Below are 24,418 nucleotides of genomic sequence, written 5' to 3' on the forward strand. Positions count from 1 at the left end.
TTACCTACATGCAGGCAATACACAAATACACAAAATAAAAATAATAAATAAATTTAAAAAAATAAACAAACCCAAAACAGCAGACTAATAGTTGAGAGGGCAAAATTTGAATTTGCCAGATCTGGAGTTGATACATACCTCCCAAAATGAAGGGTTTGAACTGAGAGTGACATCGAGCCTGCACCGTACCCACCAGGCCAGGGTTCTGGCTACCCAGAGTACAGTACCTTTTCCTAATTTGCCCAGAGGCATTATGTATTTGATAACATTTGTTCTTCTGTGGGTCTTTTTATTCCAGGTCTGGAGCAATTTCTATTCTGTATGTGTCATTTGCTTTTCTTTTTAAAAATTTATTAGAATGTACATTTAAAATGTGCACGTTTCTGTTCAAGAAATCGTAAGTAATGTGTTCAGAGATAGTAGAGTCTGTTAAATGCCTTCAGATGTTTTAATTACACTGGGAAAACAAAAAATAGGTACAGGGTACATTTCTATGAAGATATTTGGGAGGGGAGGGTTGTTGAGACAGGGTCGCACTATGTAGCTCTGGCTGGCTTGGAACTTGCTCTATAGGCCAGGCTGGCTTTGAGCTTGAGAAATTCACTTGCCTCTGCCTCACGAGTGCTAGAATTAAAGGCATGTGTCAACCGCGGCTGGCAATATGAAGGAATTTTGATGCTGGGGTTTTGGTTTTTGTTTCTTTTTTTAACCTTTAGGGATTTGTTAGAGTAGAAATACTTTGTTCCCTGTGGCCTCTTGCTTGCTCTTCGTTCCCCACCATTTCGGCTCCTTTTTCAGTCCTCCCTCCCTTAGATAGTTTGTAAGTATTCTTGATTGGAGGGGTTTATATTATAATATATACAGTCTGGATTGATCTGGTTTTTTCATTATTTTGAGATTAATGTATTGCTTTTTCCATTTGCATTACTTAGAGTCAGGCTGTTTACACAATAAACATATAATAATAAAAATACATAGCTTATGATTAATTTAGGAGAAATGTAGTGTTTTCTTTGTTTTCACATAGAAAATGAGCTTGTTTGCTGCATTTATTTGCTTTTTGGTTTTCTTTCTTTTTTTTTTAAACAGTGTTGCTGAGGTTGGTCTCAAACTTCCTTGGGTTCAAGTTATCTTCCTGCTTCATTCAGCCTTTCTAATAATTTCCAGTCCTCCTCCTCCTCTCCTCTTCCTCCTCTTCTATCACCAAGGAGCTATATTACCTACTTTTTTCTGTTTCTGCTCATATATTCCATAATTGACTTTTCTACAATTTAAAGGACAACTGTTGTTACTTTTCCTTTATAATTTGTGGTTTTCATTAATACCTTTGTGTGGCCTTTGGACTTAAGGCTGGGTAACCTGTTTTCTTTTAAAGTAATTTAAAATGTAGTATCAGGCATTTATAATTCATTTCTCAGAAAGAAAATTCAGTATTTTGAGAAATAAGTGCTGGATTTAGTATTAATATAGCCCATGTAAATGTCAGTTATAGGTAACTTGGAAAGCTAGCTTAATTTTTAAATTGTCAGTTGTAACCTCAGTTTATAGATTTATTCATTTTAAAATTTTCATTTAAAAGGAAGACATGAGGGGCTGGAGAGATGGCTCAGTGGTTAAGAGCACTCACTGCTCTTGCAGAGGACCTGGGTTCGAGTCCAGCACCCACACGGTGGCTATGAACCGTCCTTAGCTCCAGTTCCAGGGGAATCTGAAGCCCTCTTCTGACCTCCGCTGGTTGCCTGCGTGTATGTGAGTGCACCTGTGTCGCGGAGGTCAGAAAAGGGCTTCGGATTCTCCTAGAACTGGAGTTAAGGGGAAAAAAAAAGAAGATATGAGAGCAGAAAGGGGATTGTTTGACTGGGGGAAGATTGGGATCAGTGGGAAGGGAGTGCAGGGGCCAAGAGTGGCTAAAAGGGTGTGAGTGTGCACACTTACAGTGATGTGCATGTCATAACAAAACTTGCTATTTTGGGGCTAGAGAGATGGCTCAGCTGTTAAGAGCACTGGCTACTCTTTGTAGAGGACCCCAAGTTCAATTCCTAGCACCCACATGGTGGTTAACAGCAGTTTGTAACTCCAGTTCCAAGGCATCTGATGCCCTCTTCTGACCTCCATGGGCATTTCACGACATGGGTACACTTGCATACATGCAGGCAATACGCTCCTAGACATAAAATAAAATAAATATTTAAAAAATTTAAAACCTCATTATTTTGTAAGTGAACTAAAAAAGAAAAGTTTAAGGAGGTGTATAGCTTTTATCAAACATTTTCCCCTGTCCATAATCTGCTAACACATCAGACTACAACGCAAGTACTCCCTTAAAATTATGTGTCTCCTCTCCTGTATTTTAATTAATGCACACATGACAGGAGACAACTTCTCAGCCTTTTTCACATCCAGAAACAGCAATGTTTTAAATGAGGGAAGACTGGGACAGCTAATTTATTTCTGTGAGAGGCCACCCTAAGTTTCCAAATGATACATCATTTATCATTTATATGTGAGTAGACAAAGTACTCTTAATTTAAAATGTGACTAGGAATTTTTTAAAAAGTGTCTGGATAGTTTTTAATGAAAGTATTTGTAAACTTGGCAATGTGTAATAGTAAAGGTACAAAAGATACAATTTATAGAAAATATTGAGAAGGGATAAACAGAATTTTGTTTAAAAGTAGTCAGAATCCTCAGAAATTAGAAAGCAGTGATTGGAAAACTTAATTCCAAATGAATAATTAATATTTTTATAAACTGTAAACACTTTAATGTATTAAAGAGTGAAGGCAACAGAATAGTTTTCAGATATTTCTAAGGGGTTATATTTCAGCTTTTGTTTGTTTTTATGCTGATAGGTAAGGAATGTGGCACCAGGGATACGAGTAATGTCCTAGACATAATAAAAGGAATAAACTAAAAAGATTGCCTTTTGTTTTTATATGTAATTTTATGATTGTTACACTTTTGAATGGACATGGGAAAGGCTATACACACACTTGAATTTTGTGGTTAGGACTTCTAATTTATACCAGATACTTTAATGTGAAGCCAATAAAAGACAAATGAAAAGAAAACTAGGATGAATAAAGAATAAAATAAAGTATCTCTTGCACATTTCTAACATAAATTGACTTTTGACTGATTAAGAGATATGCTGGACTCAGTATAAGCCCTGTAATGTATAACTGTATTAATTCAACAGCGAACCTAAATTTTTTGTAGCCACTTTTGGAAGAGATGTATCTTTGCTCTGGAAACTGTTAATGAGTATGTTAAAGCTGTAATGAAATGCTTCTTCTAAAAAAAAAAAAGATGCTGGAATTTTTCTGATTGTGATGAACTTTTAAAAACAAAGTGTATTAGCCGTGCGTGGTAGTGCTTGCCTTTAATCCCAGCACTCAGGAGGCGGAGGCAGTTGGATCTCTGAATTCAAGTCCAACCTGGTCTCAATAGCGAGTTTCAGGCCAGCTGGGGCTACAAGGAGACAAAATCCAGGCCCAGTAAATAGTTTTTACTTCAACTTACTTCTGAGAAGTTGTTTTCACTATTGGATGTTTCACTCTCAGAGTTTTTAGCCATTTCTCCAGAGACTTTTTTTTCCTCCTGCAAATGAGGTGATGAAATTTACTGATAGTAGATTTAAAGTTTAAAGTGCAAAGACTGTTTGAAAATTTCCTGAGTTAGATTGCTAAAATTAGAGGTTAAAGATTTAAATATTCATTGGAATATGTGCATAAAACTATAAATTGATGTTCTTCAACATACCTAATTTTACTGAAAATAATTTGGTGCTATATCGTTTGATCTTTGACACATACCTGAACCTCATTCCACTTACTTATAATGATTTTTTAAACTTTTTTCACCCTTCCAAAGACTTAAAATGCTTGGGAGGGGCTGGAAAGATGGTTCATCAGAGAGCGTATATTGCTCTTGCAGAGGACCTGAGTTTGGTTCCTAGCACCCAAGGAATGAGATACCCTCTTCTGATCTCTGGTAGGCTTGTGTGTGTGTGTGTGTGTGTGTGTGTGTGTGTGTCTGTCTGTCTGTCTGTCTGTCTGTGTCTGTGTGTCTTTGTGTGTCGCACCGTAAACTCATGGAGCCACACACATACACACAAAAATTTTTAAAAATCTAAAAAAAATGCTAGACATAACTAAAGAAATATCTGAAACAGAACAGAATTTAACATTTAAATTTTTTTAAATTTTATTTATATGAGTATTTTTTTCTATGTGTGAGTACCTCATGTATGTGCAGTGCCCATGGAGGCCAAAAGGGGGCATTGGATCCTCTGGAACTGGAGTTATGGATGGTTGTTAGCCGCCATGTAGGTGCTAGGAATCAAACCTCAGTTCTCTTCAAGAGCAACTGGTAGTGTTAACCACTGAGCCATCTCTCTAGCTCCAAGCTATGTATATTTAATGAATTTTTCAAAACTCTTCTAGGTGATTGGTGACTTAGTCTCTTCTACTTGTTCATTAAACATTTTTAATGGAAACATTTGAGCCTGGGGGATAAAAGTACTTAGAGCTGCTTTTCTAAGAACCTCATCTAGAAACTTTCCCGCTTACATCAGTCACAGACAGCTTTAGAATTTATCTGTAAACTTGATCTAAACCATAGCTGTCAATTTTGCTGTACTTCTTGGTTACCCATGTTAGTACAATGCTCTCAGAAATCCTTTACATGTCTCAGAAAGGTGCTTAGCCTCTACAAGTCACAGAAATCATAGCTCTGACTTATTTTGTAGACCTTGTACTGCCTACCATTTTATGTTAGAGATAAAGTAGATTACTCTGAGAAAGTATTTAAGATAAGGCTTGGTAAAAATACTAGAAATAAAATGCAGCAATATTGTAAAGTTAGCATTTGGAGAGTGAATTAAAACAGAAGTCAGTGTTCTATATGCACACACATACAAATACTATATATAACTATATATAGGCGATCCCCCCTTAGAATACATAGTGATACAGCCATAATGTTTAAGTTCTTCTCAATTCTAGTTGGTAAACGTTACATGTTGCTGTATTGGACAAAAACCACAGCTCAGGTAGCCCTTCTAAAACAGATAAGTGATATAAAAGGGTTATGATATAGTCAAACCCTGAAACACCACCCACCCCCCATGTGGAAAAAAAGGAAAGAAAGGGGGGAGGAAACCCTTTGAAGTTGAAGAAGTGAACTCTCATCCTGGTATCATTTATGCTTGACTTAAGTCACTTTGTTACTGTGTGCTGCTTTTTCTCCACCTGTAGAAATTTGATGTGTCTTTAATGTTTGCTTTGTTGTTGTTATTTATTTTTGGGAAAGTTTCTCAGGGACTGGCAGTGTAGCTCAATTGGTAGAATGCTTGCCTAGCATGCACCAAGCCCTGGATTCAGTCCCCAGCCCTGCTTAAAACTGGGCATGGAGGTGTACACTTGTAATGTCAGCATTTGGGAGATACAGGTAGGAGAATCAGGGACTCAAGGTTATCCTTAGTTACTTAGTGGGTTCAAGGCTAAGACTGGGCTGCATGAGACCCTGCCTCAAATATACATGGAGGAGATTTCGCAAGGTTTTAATGAAGGTTGAATAAAGTAAGACACATAAAATATACACTATATCATACTGTTCAGAAATAGCAATAACTATGTGTAGTTCAACCAAATGCTTTTTAAATTTTACTGTTTTTATTTCATTTTTAAAATATTTTATTTATTTTTAATTTATGTGTATGAGTATATTGCTTGCATGTGTATAAGTGCACCTATACATGCAATGCCCACAGAGACAGAGACTCTGTCTCAAAAAAATAAAATATAATGTAAGATACAAGATAAAGGAATACAACTCAGTAGCTTCAGGACTTAACGAAGAAACCTTGCAAAGAAGGCTTATTTAAAGGAGTTAAATAAGGCAACCCCCCCCCCCATGACTGTAAATAGCAGGTAGTATCTACTGTTTTTCCCAGAATTATTTACAGGTTTAGTTTTAATTGGAGTCTCAATAGGACTTTTCTCTCTCTCTCTCTTTTTTAAGAAAATTGTGTGTGTGTGTGTGTGTGTGTGTGTATGAGTATATTTCCTGCATGTGTGTAAAAGTGCCCTGGAGGTCAGAAGAGGGCATCAGATTCCCTGGAACTGGAGTTACAGAAGGTTGCTAGCCACCATGTGAGTGCTGGGAATTGAACCCGGGTCCTCTGCAAGAGCAGCCAGTGCTCTGAAACACTGAACCATCTTTCCAGCCCCTGAGTTTGTTTTTTAAAAACTCAGAATTTTGCATAAAAATTTTATTTCTAAGAATTTAAATTTTTGTATTTTTTTATGTGTATGAGTGTTTTGCCTGCATCTATGTAAGTGTACCCATGGCGTACAATGTCAATAGAGAGGCCAGAGGAGGGTATCAGATCCCCTGTAACTGGAGTTGTGGATGGTTGTTAGCCACTATATAGGTGCTGGGAACCAAACCCCAGTCCTCTGGAATAGCAGCCAGTGAGTGCTCTTAATCATTAAGCCATCTCTCCAGCTCGTAGGAATTATTTTGAGAGAGCATAGTCTCAGACAAATTTATATGCAGTGATGGTTGTTATGTGCTCACTTATTACTTATGCTGGTTAAAATGGAAGCATCCGAAATGTTGAACTTGAATGTAAGAGTTGTTATAAGTTTTGCTTTGGCCATGTAAAATATGATGAAACCATTATTTATAATATTTTTTTAAAACCATTGATGTGAACAAGCACTTACAATGTACTGTTAAATTATAAAGGATGTTGGGGGGAGGATTGTTTCTAGATGATAGGATTATGGATATTTTAAACTTTATTTCTCTGTATTCCCTTCATTTAATTTTATAATGAGAGTGTATTAGTTTATAATTAAAATGCTTTATAAAAAGCTGAAAGTTAATTCTATTGTATAGTTTTTAGGTTATTGTTAAACATCAGTAAAATAACATGGATTGGCACTTAAAGTCATACGAATTTATTTTTCTAAAAATGTAAATTTTTGCCAGTTCAAGAAATTTTATCTTAAAACTCATATTGAATTAAGATCAAAATAATTAATTTTGGGATAACTTTCCTTCTCCTACTAGAAGTTGAAGACTTGTTTTCTTCACTTAAACATATCCAACATACTTTGGTTGATTCTCAGAGCCAGGAGGATATTTCACTGCTTTTACAACTTGTGCAAAATAAAGATTTCCAGAATGCATTCAAGATACACAATGCTGTCACAGTACATATGAACAAGGCCAGTCCTCCATTTCCACTTATCGCCAACGCACAGGAGCTTGTACAAGAGGTATGTAGCTGAACATCTTGTTGACATCTACAGAGTAATTTTAGTGATAATGAAGCAGTGTTATTGGAAAGCACTGATTTGACTGTTAAGCTTGTTTCAAAGAATTGGTAATAATCACATGCTAATGTTATCTTGCAGTGGGAAAATTTTGCATACATTTTATTTTGAAAAAAAAAAAAGTAACTTAGTTGAGTTAGAGCTCTGGTCATGAAGACTTAAATTTGTGTTTAAAATTATAAGTTTAGGATAGGGCATGGTGGTGCATGCCTTTGATTCTATGATGCAGAGGCAGTTGGATCTCTGTGAGCTGAAGGTCAGGATAGCCTGCATTATGAGTCTTGGGGGGGGTGATTACAAGTTTAGATAGTAACAGGTATTTTCAGTTTGATGCATTTAGCATGGTTTTATTAACTATTATATATTATAAAGTTAGATAAAAGTGTAAGCTCTAATAATCAGGGGCTATGAATATGTAAGTCTTTAAGATCTATTGTTTTTCTTTTTTTAATATTTTATTTATTATTTTTATTTTATGTGTATGCGTGTATTTATTTTATGTGTATGAATATATTGTCTGCATGTAGGTAAGTGCACCCGTTAGCTGCTATGTGGGTGCTGGGATTCGAACCTGGGTCTTCTGCAAGAACAACCGGTGTTCTTTACCGCTGAGCCATCTCTCCAGCCCTGGATTTATTGCTTGTTGATATTTTGAAATTTTCTTACTATAAAAATGCTATAAATGTTCCAGATTGTCAAATTTTAATGTACTATAAAAGTTTCTTTTTGTTAACATGATGACTTTTAAATTCTAGATTCTGCTGATACTTGATGTTCAGTGTTAAATAGGTCTTTAAACATCTTTAAAATTGAAGATTTTAAAGGTTACACATCAGTCTCTCATTTTGGGCACTACACATTCCATCATTACAGAATTTCACATTATATTGGTATTATAAAAAAAATAATTTCAGAATCCTCCCAAGTAAATATATTTCATAGAGTCTATACAGAAAGTGAAAAAAGGCTGTTGCAGGGGGTGGGGGGCAGGTTACACCTTCCAAGAGCTACAGACCTGTAAATTAGGTTAGGAGATACTTTACAGGTGAATATAGAGTGGTCCGAAAGGGACATAATTTCCTCATTGAAATGCCTAATACCTTACATGAACGTGTGACAGAGAGAAATCTAGCGTTGCCCAGGATGTAAGAATGACCCGAGGATCCGTTCTTTGAAAGGAAACTGTCCACTTAACCACAGTTTCAAAGAGCGGATTGAAACTACTAAACTCACCTACTGTTGAAATTAATAGATTTTTTTTTTCATTGAAAAAATTATTGAGCACTGGGTATAGGTTAGTGGTCTCAGAGCTCTTGTCTAACATAGGAGGCCCAAGGTTCAGTCCCCAACACCATAGGAAACAAACAGTAATTATTATTGTAGCTTTTTGTATTTAAAAATATCACTTCTACTCAAGTTTCTTTAATGTTTTATATTTCTTCAGATAGTTTAAACAGTTTTGTTGAAAATTACTATTTTTACTTTTTATTTATTTATTATTTATTTATTTTTGGTCTTTTTTGAGGCAGGGTCTCTCTGTAGCCCCAGCTGGCCTGGAACTCACTACGTAGACCAGGCTGGCCTCGAACTCATAGAGATCCGCCTGCCTTTACCTCCCAAGTGCTAGGATTAAAGGCATGCACCACCATGCCCGGCTATTTTTACTTATTTTTATTTTATTGTATGTGTGTTATGCCTGCATGTATGTACGTGCACCCATGTTGTACAGTGGCCACAGATTGGAACTGGAGTTAGAGATGGTTGTTAGCTACCATGTGGTTGCTGGTATTCGAACCCAGATCTTCTGCAAGAACAGCCAGTACTCTTAACTACTGAGACATTTCTCAAGTCCCCCAAATTACAATTTTTTAAAAAATATTTATTTTTATTTTATGTATATGAGTGTACTGCCTGCATATATGTAAGTGCACCCGTGTTGTGCAGTGCCCACAATGGTCAGAAGAGAGCGTCAGATCTCCTGGAACTGGAGTTATGGATAGTTGTTAGATGCCATGCTGGGTGCTGGACTTGAACCCGGGTCCTCTGCAAGAGCAGCTAGTGCTCTTAACTGCTGGGCCATCTCTCCAGTGCCAAATTACTATTTTTTAAAACAAAGATTGAAACAGCATTACTTTGATCTTATACTATTTTAAAATAGTATAAGACACAGTGTTGTACACCTTTAATCCTAACACATGGGAGGCAGAGTCACGTGGATCACTGAGTTTGAGACCATCCTGGTCTACATATGGGGAGTTCCAGGCCAGCCAGGACTACATAGTCATACCCTGTGTGAAAACAAAACAAATATATATAGTGTAATTTCTATTGTGAGGGGCTGAGAATACTAACCAAATTCCCTATCCTACAGCTGTCTGCTGGACCTTTGTTTTACTGAATAGGACAGTGGTTGGAAAATGTGAAAAGCAAGGGAGTAATTGCTTCAATAGAGAAAAGCTAATGTAGACCTTGGGGAGTACTTGAAAATTGTATTGTTTGGGTGGTGATAAGATGATGGTGACTTTGGACTGAGACTAGTCATAAAATGAGTCCAAAATAGCCTGGTCAGAGCCACAGAATGTGATGATGTTTCAATATGAATGATTTCTTGTGGAGTTGTGCTCTGAAGTCACCCTGACTGTCAGTATGAGACACTTGTGAGGAAAAACACATTCTCAGAGCTCATCAAAGAAGGATATTTATTAGCAGAGTTCTAGAGATTAAATGGACCCATTGCCTTTAGTTTATTAGAAAATAAAAATCTTAGCCATCAGTGACTCTAACTCACTTGTTTTATATTTTTGTGTAGTAAAGCCAGGTGAGGTTTTGTGACTAGCATAAGAATAAAAGTAGGTATTGCTTCTGTGTCCATGCTTTGCTTTTTAGCCTTCATAATCCACCATTTTTAATGTGCAGTATTTAAAAGAAAAAATTTGGCTGAGTATGAAGCTCAGTGGTAAAGCTTTTGTGTAGCATATACATGAGACCCTGGATAAATAAAAGAAGAAATTTTCTGAGCATGGTGATACACATCTGTAAATCTCAGCATGCAGGAGGTAAAGGCAGGAGTATCAAGGGAGTTCAAAGCCAAGTATTGGTTACATACATAGTAACTTTGATACCAGCTTGGATCTATATATAATGAAACCCTGTTTCAAAAACTAAACATGCATTTGTATATGCAATACATAAGAAATTACTTCCTGTTTAATTGCATCATTTTTTAAAGGGGTGTGTGTGTGTGTGTGTGTGTGTGTGTGTGCGTGTGCGTGCGCGTGCACCCACAAAGGCCAGAAGAGGGTATCAGATCCCCTGGAGCTGGAGTTACAAGTGATTGTATGCTGTCTGACAGTATCCTGGGAACCAAGCTCCAGTCTTCTGAGCAGTTGCTCTTAACTTCTGAGCCATCTCTCCAGCCCCTAGTTGTATAATTTTTAAATGGAAATTTAATAGGTGAAAGTCTCAAAGAATTTAGTGAAATGTTAAGAAATGTTCTTTATAGCTGAGAATATCAATTATGGGTTGGTGAAATGGCTCAGCAGGTAAAGACAGTTGCCACCATGCCTGACATCCTTAAGTTTGATCCCCAGAACCCACATGATGGATGGAAAGGCTCAATTCCAAGAAGTTGTCCTCTGACCTACACATATGCACATTAAATAAATAAATTGTAAGAAATTACATAGTAAGATCTAAATGAAGTTTTTGATGATCTAAGCTTTATTAATAAGCAGATTTTGTGGTTATACTATATTTTTTAAAGAAAATATTGAGGGTCTGGAGAGGTGACTCAGTGGTTAAGAGCACTGACTGCTCTTGCTGAAGACCTGTGTTTGGTTCTCTGCACCAACAGGATGGCTAACACCTGTTAGTAACTCCAGTTCCAGGGGATCTGACACCCACTTCTGACCTCTGTAGGCATTGCATGACATGGCGCACTTACCTACATGAAGGCAAAACACTCAAAATTAAAAAAAATAAAGTTAAAAGAAAATATTGAGAATTTGGAATTCCATTAAAATAGCTTTTGCTTATCTAACAACATCTTGGCATAAAATGCAAGTCATATCTGGGTTTGATTATTTTGAGATGTGATATATGTGTATGTGTATAAATAAATATATGTATGACAGATATGGTAGCATGATCACCATGTTGTGGGGAAACAGTATGGCATGTGTGGGGAACAACAGTTTAATGCTGGCATGAGGAATGACTGGCCTGGAAAAGGGGCAAGAATCATGGGTACTTACTATTAAGGAGCTAAGACTTGATCCTGTAAGTTACTGAAAAGGCTGTGAGAACTACCATGGTCATTTTCTGCTTTAGAATTGAAAATACTCAATGAGATAGAAAAAAAAGTCTTAATCTATTGTTATGAAGTCAAAATAGTCTAGTACTCTTAAAACAGTTCAAATAGCATGATCTCATTTTGGTAAAAATAGGTATAAAAAATGTCCTCCAGGGCTGGGGTATAGTCAGTGGTAGAGAGCATACCTAGACTGGGTGAGGCCTTGGAGTCAATCCCAAGTACTGCACAAAAAAAAATCAGAAAGAAACACAAATCAATGACTTAACATTGCAACTCAAGACCCTCTATATCACTGGATTTGACATCCTCACATTTAGCGTAGTTTGCTAAAAATACTTGCTTCTATACTGAACACATGACAGTATTTTTTCCTTTTTATCCCCTAAACAATACTATACAGCAAACTATTAGGTATTATAAGTAATGTGGAAATAATTTAAAGTATATGGCTGGAAAGGTATGTGAGTTATATGCAAATACTCCACCCTTTTATAGAAGAGTTTTAAGTGACCTTGGATTTGAATATGGAGGAAGAGTTTCAGGAACTAATTTTGTGCCATACTAAGGGAAAACTATATGCATAGAGATTTTCTCAAAGGTATAGATGCATTTTTAAAAAATCCAACTTTGAGGTGTGGTTTACATTTACTCAAAATGGATGTTTCATTGTTAGTTCAGTGTAAATATCTGTGTATACACTTGTGAAATCTACCACCACCAAGCTATTAAAACATCTTCCATTCCATAAAGCTCCCCCAATGCCCTTTAATAGACATAACCACCTCTTCTGCTCTTGAGACCCTTTTGACATCTATTGATCTGCTTTTTCTTTTACTAATTTACCATTTATGAGCATGTCAAATATGTGGACAATATTTACTCTTTTGTGTCTTCATTAGTTATTTTTCTTGTTACTGTGGCTAAATACTTGTCAGGAAGCAACTTAAATGGACAATTTATTTTGGCTCACAATTTGAGAAGGTATAATCAGTCCATCCTGAGGGGAAGGCATGATGTTGGGGTGGCTCAGCTCTGTGGCAGGAGGAATGTGAGGCAGCTAGCTATATTACCTTGGTAGTTAGGAAAGAAAGACTGTTGGAACAAAAAGTTATAACTTTGTTGGAACAAAAGTTATAACCCGTAACACATAGAACATTAGCAACCCACTTCCTCCAGCTAGGCCCTACCTCTTAAACTTTCTATAGCCTCAGAAACCACCACTAGCTGAGGACCAAATGTTCAAAAGCAAGCCTGTTGGGGTCATTTCACATTCACACCATAAAGTGTCTAATTTCTTTTTGCTCAGTAAAATCTTAAGATTGATCCCTATTGTGCATGTATCTAATTTAACCTGACACTTCACCCATGATAGGTAGGAACTTTACCACTAGGCTAAGTCTGTAGCCCTGGTAGTTTGTAATGTTTCCTGAGATATATTCCATTGTGTAAGTATCCACCATTTATTTAGCCTCTTACCAGAAAGAGATTTGGTTGCTTTCTGTCATTGATTCATTTTTAACCATTTTACATTCATTTGTTTGTGTGTGTGTGTGTGTGTGTGTGTGTGTACACACACACTCGCCTACGTGCCATGGTGTGAACTCCAATTCAGAGGACAGGTCGAAGGAGTCAGTTCTCTCCTTCCATATGGTTTCATGGGATTGAACTCAGGTTGTCAGGTTGGTGGCAAGTACCTTTACTCACTGAGCCATCTTACTGATCCTCCTGTTACTGATTCTATCAGAAATGTAGTGATCTCTTGTTTTAATTTCTATTTCTATAATGATTACTGGTGCTGTTTTTACATAGTTATTGGCCATTTCTCTGTCTTTTGGAAAACACTTGATCAGATCTATTTTTGTTCTAAAAATTAGATTTTCAGTCTTGAGTTTTTAATATATTCTGATTATATTAATATATCCTGATTTAGTTAGATATATACCTCCATGTAAGGATTTTTCAAAAGCAGCTATAAAAATAAAAGGTATAAACCAAAAGAATGAGAATATTTTTATAGGTCAGTGGGAAGGGTCCAATAATGTAAGAACAGTTTTTCTTCGGCCTTGTAAGGGTAGCTCATGCTGTGTGTTGACACTAAACTAAATAACATCTGGGCTCATCAATGGAGAAGTGGTTACTTACCAGCATTCTAAATTCTTTTTAAAGGAAAGATCTCAGAGATGTTTAAGAACTGACTTAGGAATAGAGGGGAAAAAAAACTCTCACACAGAAAATTGAGTTAATTTATAAACTCTTGGCATATTTTTAATCCCAAACTCTCTTTTCACACTCAGAGCTGCTTTCTCCAGCAGTCAAAAGATATTTGGTCAGGGACTATAGATTTCTAAGTAATTCAACGTGGATTTGGTGAATTTTAGAAAGGAAAGCACTGTCTTAATAATTAGCTTTTACTTACCTATGCTTTCAGATCACAGTCTTTCCTAATCTTTGTTTTAGTAAGGTTTTCACGGAATTAAGATAGTATTTGCGGTGCCATTCCATATGTACACACAAAATTCTACTATTAGAAACATTTTTTAGTTACCAAAACCAGAGAACAGAGTGGTGTTCTAACTTTTTGGTTTTAGATTTTGTTGTTTTCTTTTGGTTTTGAGACCTGGTCTCACTATGTTCCTGGCTGGCCTGGAACTCACTATGTAGACCAGGCTGGCCTTTGCCACCACACCCAGCACTGCCACTGGTTTGCTATGCCTGTGGTAAAATTAGTCGCCAAATCATCATCTTGCAGTTTTAATTAGAGAATGATTAACACACACCATAAAGGATATAGAATGCCTCCTTTTATCATGTTACCCATGATTTCATTAATAGTAATTTTGGTTTTTATTATCCACATTGTAGTGTTATTTTGGAGTGGCTATTAGATTTGGAGATCCAAAGGGTAAAGACAGGTACAGCAAGAACACAGTGTAATCTTTGGTAGAAAGCAGTGTGCAGAGGGACAGTTCTACGTAAATATGTATTGGTAGAAAATAAAATACAAGTAAATGAATTTGTAGTTTAAGTAATTAGAAACTTGGGAATAAATTAGGAAAAAAGAATAAAATTCCTTAATGGATGTCATAACATTAGAAGATGCTTCTTTGAAAAGAGCAAGAAAGTAGACAAAACTTGATAATAACCGGTAATGTTAGAACGGAAAGAAAAAACAAATGTAGACCCAGATTAAGGTTATCTCATCAGTCTTTGAAGTGCCTTAAATGGTGAAGACCAGCCTACTGATAAAGAAAGACATAGAGGCCTGGAAAGTCCATAACTGTGGGAGTTTATTATAAGTATTGTCCAACTTCAGAAGAAAAAAAAAATTGAGTGCAACTCCACTCTGTTATAGTGACCTATGTAAATTCATCTGCTCAATCTATAACTTTAGATTGCAGTTTTGATTTTTTTGTCTTTTTGAGACAGGGTCTCCCTGTAGCCCCAGCTGGCCTGGATTCACTATGGAGACCAGACTGGCCTCGAACTCCCAGAGATCCGCCTGTCTCTGCCTCCCGAGTGCTGGGGTTAAAGGCATGTGCCACCACGCCTGGCTTAATTTTTTTAATTTTTATTTTTATTTTATCTGTATGAGTTTATTACCTGCATGTATGTGAGTGTACCCGTGTTGTGCATTGCCACAGAGGTCAGAAGAGGGCTTTGGATTTCCCTGAAACTGGAGTTAAGGACGGTTCGTAGCTGTCATGTGGGTGCTGGGAATTGAACCCGGGTCCTCTGCAAGAGGAGTCAGTGCTCTTAACCACTAAGCTATCTCTCCAGCCCCGTGTGACCTTATTTTTAAAAAGGAAGGATTTTTTTTTTATCCATGATAACATGACTGAAAGTTCTCATGCTTCTTTAGTGGGATTTTTTCCTTTTAAGGACTTTTTGCCATTTTGATTTGCACTTAAATATAGAATACTACCCTGCATGGGTACTGCTCATACTTCCTATAACCTAGAATAATTTTTGTTTTTATTTCTTAGGTGCAAACTGTGTTAAAGCCAGTCCACCAGAAGGAAGGACAAGAATTAACTGCTTTGTTGAATGCGCCACATATTCAGGTAGAAAAAAGGATAGAACATTGTATGTGTTTTTTTCCTAGCATTTTTTTTCTTTTAAACCATAGTCTCCTAGGGTTGGAATAGTCCTAATTTTGATGTTTATAACCTCTCTGAAAAATTGCTATTGCTGGATTATAAATGTTCAGATATAAAATTACCTAAATAATTTTGAAACTATTTATTTTAAAACTAGGCAAAAGTTCCTGGTTTTTGTAGGTTTTTTTCCATTTATTTTCTGGAAATTTTTATAATCTACAGGTTAAGCCTTTAAATTTATTCCATTTCCATGAAGTTTAATAAGCATTTTGGACTTCATTTCAGATTATGCCCTGATATACTTAGCACATGATTTATCAATAGCTTCAATAGCTATGATTGTATTTGTACTTAAATTAGAACATTTGGAAACATGTCTGGACATATGACAAATTACAGTACTTTGAAAGATTTAATGGTCACATTCTGTCCATGGTCAAAGTAAGCCTCTCTATAGTGATAAATAATGTTGTTATTTAAAATACTGTGCATTTCTTTGAAACAGGCACTTTTACTGGCCCATGATAAGGTTGCTGAGCAGGAAATGCAGCTAGAGCCCACTACAGATGAGAGAGTTTATGAAAGTATTGGCCAGTATGGAGGAGAAACTGTAAAAATAGTTCGTATAGAAAAGGCTCGTGATATTCCATTGGTAAGTATTCCTATATCTGATCTGAAATTCTTTCTACACAGGGTTCTACACAAAGATTACATGTATGACAGATAGCTGAAGACCCCATTATGTTCTTGGAAATTTTTCTCTGTGGCTTAATTTGTTGGAGTTCTTGCTTGTCAAAACCCTTATTCTGTTGAAAAAATAAGTAACTTTTCTCACTCATAATTTGATGAAAATAATAGCTTATGAAATACCTGTTGAACAAGAAGAAATAATTTCTTTATTCTTCCAACTGTTTTTCCTTTCTTCTTTCCTTCCCTACCTTTTGCTCCCATCCCCCCCCTTTCTTTGCCCCTCTTCTCTCCCTGCTCCCCCCACCCCCCACCCCCAGACAGGGTCTGAATAGCTGCCTCCTGGTGTTAACGCAGTTGTGAATGCTAGTAACCCTATTTAGGTTCTCTGCAAGAACAAGAAGTGCTCTTAACCACTGAGCCATCTCTCCAGCCCCAGAAAATAGACTTTATTTTGTATTTTACATTTCTAACTTTTGAGTATACATTTTCCCATTGACCTTCCAATTTGCATAATAAGTCTTAAGACTTGATACATTTTACTGTGAACTGGATGTAGCTATATTTAATGCCTGAATAGTCAACTATATTAAATATTCATCCCTTAATCATATTTTGAATGTTAAAAAGTTCGTTACAGTTAGACATAATGTTTATTACTTATGCCTAAATGTGTAATCATTTGAAAAGGATTCAGCATATAGAAGACAATTACGATTATACGTCTTTACATTGCTCTGCTATTATATGCTTCAGAATTCTGTGTGATTTCAGAATTTAATGAATAAAGAGTTTCTGAAGCAGAAAATATTTAGGAAAATGGTCAGCTTTCAAGTGTGATTACAATTGTTACTGTAGCAGTCTAAGTAATTTTTTCAAGATAATTGAAGACTAGTCTTATTACATTAAAAAATCAGTTTAAAAATGAAATTCTTAAAAAAAATTGCATTTTTATGTTTAAATTAGATGTTGGGTGTTTTTAGGGTGCTACAGTTCGTAATGAAATGGACTCTGTCATCATTAGCCGGATAGTGAAAGGAGGTGCTGCAGAGAAAAGTGGTCTCTTACATGAAGGAGATGAAGTTCTGGAAATTAATGGCATTGAAATTCGAGGAAAAGATGTCAATGAAGTTTTTGACTTGTTGGTAAGTTCAGACAAGTAGGATAATAATTGATGTCTTAAGAGACTGCTTTCTTTGTTCTTAGGTTTAGAAGAAAATATTTTGGGGGGGAATTTTAAAGGTAACTGGTAAGAGCATGATTTAGCCTAATTTTCACAGCATTTGTTGGTTTTTGTTTTATTTTTGGTTTGGAGTGTTTTGTTTTATTTTGATTTTTATTATACAATTATCATTTTTGGTCTCTCTATGTAGTTCCTGCTGGCCTCAAACCCATGATCCTCCTCTCAAAGCCTTTTAAGTTCTGGGATTCTAACTCTGCACCACACCAATTTCCTAAAAATATTTTACTCCTAAAATCATAATTATATAACTCATTAATTCTTTCAGTAAATAGTGAATGCATACTACTGTGTGCTAGACACTGAGAAAATAGTAATAAAATAAGGTCCATGTTCTCTTGATTTTTATGTTCTTTTTGTTTTCATTTAATGGAGCAGTACTATATAGATCTGTATGGTCTAATATAATAGCCACTAACTATATGTAATTTCTACTTCAGTAAATTTAAAAATTCAATTTCTCATTCATACTAGCTGCAATTTAAGTATTGTTGAACAAAGTTGATTAGCTAATGGCTATACTGTATTGAGAGGTAGGCATAACACATTTGTGGCATTGAACAAAATTCTATTTGGATAGCGCTACTATAATCAGGAAGTCACTTATAATGGTCTTTTGAAAGCAATTCATAATCATTTTGTACACAAGCACAAAGCAAGACTTTATTCTTTTTTGAGACAATGTTTGACTTCTTTAACCCAGGCTGACCTAAAATTCACTATGTAGCCCAGGCTGGATTTGAACTTACAGTGATCCTTTTCCCTCAGCTTCCAAAGTCCTAGTATTACAAATGTCAGCCATAAATCAGTATTTACATTCTTAGTTACTTAGCATTAGTTGTTAAAATAGAATTTTACCTACATGCTGATATGTTATAAAAGCTGGAAAGCATCCGGATCTATCACTATTCTATTCAATCTCAGCTCGTTGCTTTGGTAGAGCAAAGTGCCACTGATCATCACTTGTAGCTCATTTTATTGACTGCCATCTTAGGTTGAGTACTGCTCCCTGTTTTGTTATACTGTAAGTTGTAATGATTACTCCCTAGGCTGGAGGTATCTGAAAAAAAATAATTAGTGGCATATTAAGCAATAATTATGAACCTAGAATTAAGACTCTATACAGTTAAACAATAAAATAGAAAGGTTAAGGAAGGCATCTGGAAATTGAAATTTTTTGTATAGGACTGTGGAAGAGTTCTGGAATCATCCTATGTAGGGAGTATTAATATTTTATTTTCATAAAATTTTTAAAAATAGCTAAATCTTTCTTTTACAGTCTGATATGCATGGCACTTTGACATTTGTTCTGATTCCTAGTCACCAGATCAAGCCTCCTCCTGCCAAGGAAACAGTAGTAAGTGATTTTAAAATTTTATTATTAGTTGGTTCCATAACTACTGTTTACTTATCTGTATCAGAAATGTCACCAAATAGTTTTTTGTATCAGAAATGTCACCAAATAGTTTGTGTGTTCAAGTAAGAACAGAGAAAGCAAATATTTTTATATAAGCATAAAATGTCAACATTTAAAATTTAGTAAACTCTGAACATTTAAAAAATGATGAAACCAGTTTTCTGAAACCAGTTTCAGAAAATGTATTATTCCCGACACTGAGCGCTGACGTTAGTTATAACCGAGTTTATTTAACTCAAACATAGTGTAGGAGAAAAGATACTTTTACAAAGTATATGCAGTTCTTATTTTAGTGTATCACTGCAAGTTAAGTATTTAATTTAGCTCTATTAAGTGATATAACCCAGCAGTTTTTCTGTTAGGTATATAAAATAAACAAGAGAATTGAAAACAGACTTTCACAGAACTTGTTCATGAATACTGATAGAAGCATTATTTGTAAGAACCAGAAAGTAGAAACAACTCAAATAGCCACCAACAATAATTAGAAAACAAAGTATGGTTTATCTGTACAGTTGAGATATTATTTGATTAAAAAGAACTGAAGTATGAGTATATGCTTACAACATAGATGAACTTGAAAAAATTATTCAGCTCCAAAGACCAAGTCTTGGCTCATTTATATACAATATCTAGAAAAGGTAATCATAGAAACAGAAGTTCCTAGATGTGGAGATGGGGAATTGGGAGAGAATGGGAATGACTTCTGATCAATACTGGATACAGGAGAGTGAAATGTTCTAAAATTATTAATGGTGATAAGTTATCTCAAATACTGAAAACCCTGCCTAGATAAACCATATTAGCATATGAATTATAAACTATTTTAAAGTGAGGTTTTGAAGTCCTGGATTGGCATGGAATGCTGTTTTACTGCACCTTTTATTTCAGTAATTTCTTTTGCTCAGTTACCATACCAGGTAACAGTTTATAACATTTTCATACATGTATATCATTGTGCTTTGCTCATATCCACCCCTGCATCTATCATTCGTAACTTTTTTTTTGGTCTTTTTGAGACAGGGTCTCCCTGCAGCCCCAGCTGTCCTGGAACTCACTATGTAGACCAGGCTGGCCTCTAACTCACAGAGATCCACCTGCCTCTGCCTCCTAAGTGCTGGGATTAAAGGTGTGCGCCACCACGCCCAGCCCATTCTTAACTTTTTATAAGAGCATAGCAATTTGAGAAAGAATACAGTTTCGTTTTTCTAAATATTTCCTCACAGGTGTATTTTATATTTTGGCTCATGCATTGTTTTCCTTAATACATTAGCAACTTTTTCTGTTTATAATTCTTTGTAGGAAGAGAAATGAGGAAATAGACTTGGTCTCCAAATTCAGACAGAAAATTCTTTGTGTGTTAATGTCTTTCCATGAATAAGCCTTGAATTTCAAAAGTAGCTCTGCAGACTGAGGAGACACAACTTAGGAGAACTGGAATGTACATAACTAAATGCTCATAATCGTCCCTCCTGAGTAAATGATTTTTGCCATTTGAGAATGAGTATCAAGGGGTTGAGGTCTGTTTTACCAGTGTTTCTGTAATTTGAACAAGCAGCAATCTTTAACAAAAGTAATTTCTTTTTACATTTATTTATTTATTTGGGGGGGTGTGTGCGCATGCATGCAGTGACATTCGTATGGAGGTCAGAGGGTAACTTGCAAGAGTCAGTTCTCGCCTTCTACCTGTGGGTCCCAGGAATTAAATTCAAGTTGTCAGATTTGGCAGCAAGCATCTTTACCCACTGAGCCATCTTTGCTGGCCCTAAAAGTTATTTTTTAAAAAAATTTTAAAAATTTATTTTTAGGCCTGGCATGGTGGCTCACGCCTTTAATCCCAGCACTTGGGAGGCAGAGGCAGGTGGATCTCTGTGAGTTCAAAGCCAGCTGGTGTACATAGTGAGTTCCAGGTCAGCTGGGGCTACAGGGAGACCCTGTCTCAAAAAGACCAAAAAAAAAAAAAAATTATTTTTATTTTATGTGTATAAATATTATGCCTGCATGTATGTAAATGTACCCATGTTGTGCAATGCCCATGGAGGACAGAAGAGGGTCTCAGATCCCCTGGAACTGGAGTTAGGCATGGTTGTTAGCCACCATGTGGGTGCTGGGATTTGAACCCAGATCTTCTGCAAGAGCAACCAGTGCTCTTAACTGCTGAGTCATCTCTCCAGTCCCCAAAAGTTACTTCTTTAATGGATAAAATTACCATGTTACATTGATACTTGTTGATTTACAGTTAATGTTTTATGTTGATATTTGTTTTTCAGTATATGCAAAAGTGCAGTATTGAAGTAATTAATTTAGAGAACAGATTTTTTTTCCCTTAAGAATTTAACCAGCTAGGCATGGTAACTCATGCTTGTAATCCCAGCACTCAGGAACAGCTAAGGCAACAGTATCACCATGAGTTAGAGGACAGCCTGAGTTAGTGGGGAAAGAAAAAAATGAAGTAACTTATCCTTTGGTGGTTCTTTAACGCCCACCTTTAGTTATTAAGAAATAAAAAGCTGGGGGCTAGAGAAATGGCTCAGTGGTTAAGAGCCCCACCTATTACTGCAGAGGACCTGGGTTTGGTTCCCAGCACCCACATAGTAGCTAACAACCATCTGTAACTCCAGTTCCAGGGAATCCAACACCTTCTTCTGGCCTCCGCTGGCATTATATGCATGGATGCACTTACATACAGGCAAGGAAAACACTTATATACATAAAATAAAAATAAAATTTTAAATAACGTGGCCAGGTGTGGTGGCACACGCCTTTAATTCCAGCACTCAAGAGGCAGAGGCAGGCAGATCTCTTGAGTTCAAGGCCAGCCTGGTCTACATAGTGAGTTCCAGGACAGCTGGGGCTACAGGGAGACCCTGTCTCAAAAAGACAAAAAAAAAAAAAAGTATAATCTGAACAGTCTTGGAAGATACTTAACTAGAAAATGAAATAGTTTAAAAAAGAGCAGCAAAATGAGAAGAAAAATATACCCTTCCCCTCCTTTTTTGAGACTGTCTTATATAGTCCAGGCTGGCCTCAAACTTGTTATGTAGCTGAGGATGATTTTAACTTCAGGTCTTCCTGCCTTCACCTCCCAGGTTGCTGGGATTATAAGAATGCATCACCCATGCCCAGTTTATGTGGTGCTGGGGATAGAACCCAGGGCTTTGTACATTCTAAGTAGGTACCCTACCAACTGAAGTACATCGGGAGCCCCAGGTTTAACCCTTTAAAATTTAATACTTGGAGATAACAAGATGGCTGACCGTTAGGTAAAGGTGCTTTTGCTGATTAAAAATGCAGTTTGAAAGTTTGAGGTGTAACAGTTCAGTCTTTTAATAAATATCCCTAGCAGGTGATCTAGCGAGTGATACACTTTGTAAGACAAGTTGGGTATTGTTTTCAGGGAATGATTTGATAAAAACCAAGCGAAAAACAGGCCAATTTAATAGATATCTGGAAAACTTGATAAAAGTTATCTCCCTGCTACTTCAGTGAGGCTTAAAGTTTCCTTCCCTTCCCTTCCCTTCCCTTCCCTTCCCTTCCCTTCCTTCCTCCTCCCCTTCCCCTTCCCCTTCCCTTCCTTTCCTTTTTTAGGTTTCCAAGGTTTAGGGGGAAAATAGCAGCAATTTAAATAGGTTTTGGAAGCATTATTGACAAAAATGGTACTTGAGCAAATTTTAAAAACATTTCTAGATCATACTACATATCAGACATTTTTTTCTCATACTGAGATGATACAGTTATATGTGTATTTTTAAGCAATCTCTTAACTCTGTTTTGGTTTCTTGCTATCCCATAGAACTTGCTAAAACCCATTTTGGTACTGGTTGATCAATATTTTAATCAAAAGTCTTATTTGCACAAGAATAAGGTTCCTTAGGGAATTCATAGTTAGATAAACAGAACACCACTGTCAGATTAGGCCAAGTGTCTTTACCATGTTTGATCCAAAACTATGTGATTCCATTTATAGGAAATAAAACACAGAGGAATCAGTGTTTCTAGAAATCAGGACTATGTTTACACTGGGGGGAGGGTGGACAACAAGGTAAGTAGTGACTAAAAGGGATATGAAGTGAGATTCTGATGTACTGATATTCTGGCTCTTTGGGTGTTGGTTGCACAAGTATATTCTCTTTGGGAATTTCATTTGTGTTGTACACTTGGAATTATATGCATTTTTTGTACTTCTATAAATGCATCAATGAAAAGTTATCTCTTAAAAGGAAACTTAACATTTAAATTCTACTTCTTACATTTTAACTAGACCACCTTTTCAGTGAGAAAGTGTGTGTGTGTGTGTGTATCAGTGAGAAAGTATGTTATTAACTATTATTAGACCAGTCATAGTGGGCAGATGCCTATAATCCCAGCACTCAGGCTGAAGCAGGAGGATCACAAAGTTCAAGGTCAGCCTGGACTACATAGTAAGACCCGGTCTCAAAAACCCATAAATACTTACATATACATAAATAAAATTTGTATCTTACATCATCACTAAGAGTAGTCAGGATTCATAGAGCCCTTGTCTCAAAGACCCAGGTCCAGGGATGTTGCTCAATAGTAGACCGCTTGCAAAATAGATGCTATCTTCCATAAAGTGATTTCTGAAGCATCACAGTAGCTGTACTCATGGTGATTGTAAAAGACTGGAAAAAAATGATAGCATTTGGAGAGAAATTGGATTATGAAATTCTTAGTCTATTAATCTGTTTGCCTAATTAAGCCCAAAACTTGAAATTAAGCTATGTGAAGCAGAAGCACTAACTGCATATAATTGTTGGATGGCATTAGATGAAGGAAGGTTTCTTACCGGCTTTGAAAATGCCATGTGTCGCTTGTTCAAATTCTGTAAAAAAATTAAAAATTAAAAGAGGATATTCTTTTATACCTTCTTAGAAGTAATGCTACTTTGTTATGTTCAACAGGGGCTTATTAAGAGAAATGGCACTGGAAATAATGTAGATTTCTATAATGCTCATCTCAGCTCTTAATTACCTCTAATGCTGAATAGCATGATATATTTCTTTTATTCTCATATGTAAAAATACATGGTTAGGGGGAAGTATGATAACTGTGAATTAATCTTGATTTAGATAATTTTAGCAGTTTGGAACATGCTTGTTTTATGAACTTTTAAAAGAAATGGAGCCAGGCATGGTGGTGCATGCCTTTAATCCCAGCACTCAGGAGGCAGAGGCAGGCAGATCTCTGAGTTCAAGGCCAGCCTGGTCTACATAGTGAGTTCCAGGACAGCTGGGGCTATGGGGAGACCCTGTCTCAAAGAGACCAAAATGAATGAATGAATGAATGAATGAATGAATG

General features: G+C 36.2%; 1 protein-coding gene across 8 annotated transcripts in view; it reads left to right on the forward strand.

Moving 5' to 3' along the window:
- Mpp5 (membrane palmitoylated protein 5) overlaps window positions 1-24,418 on the forward strand; it is a 69,244-nt gene that overhangs the window by 30,422 nt on the left and 14,404 nt on the right. For all 8 annotated transcript variants that reach the window (XM_008852143.3, XM_029555553.1, XM_029555551.1 and 5 more), the window contains 5 exons: window positions 7,081-7,289; window positions 15,642-15,719; window positions 16,261-16,407; window positions 17,426-17,587; window positions 18,962-19,039. In XM_008852143.3, coding sequence (XP_008850365.1) covers window positions 7,081-7,289; window positions 15,642-15,719; window positions 16,261-16,407; window positions 17,426-17,587; window positions 18,962-19,039 — 674 coding nt within the window. The remainder of the gene's footprint in view (window positions 1-7,080; window positions 7,290-15,641; window positions 15,720-16,260; window positions 16,408-17,425; window positions 17,588-18,961; window positions 19,040-24,418) is intronic.

Source organism: Nannospalax galili, unplaced genomic scaffold, assembly GCF_000622305.1.
Source record: "Nannospalax galili isolate Female #2095 unplaced genomic scaffold, S.galili_v1.0 scaffold285, whole genome shotgun sequence".
Taxonomy (NCBI): domain Eukaryota; kingdom Metazoa; phylum Chordata; class Mammalia; order Rodentia; family Spalacidae; genus Nannospalax; species Nannospalax galili.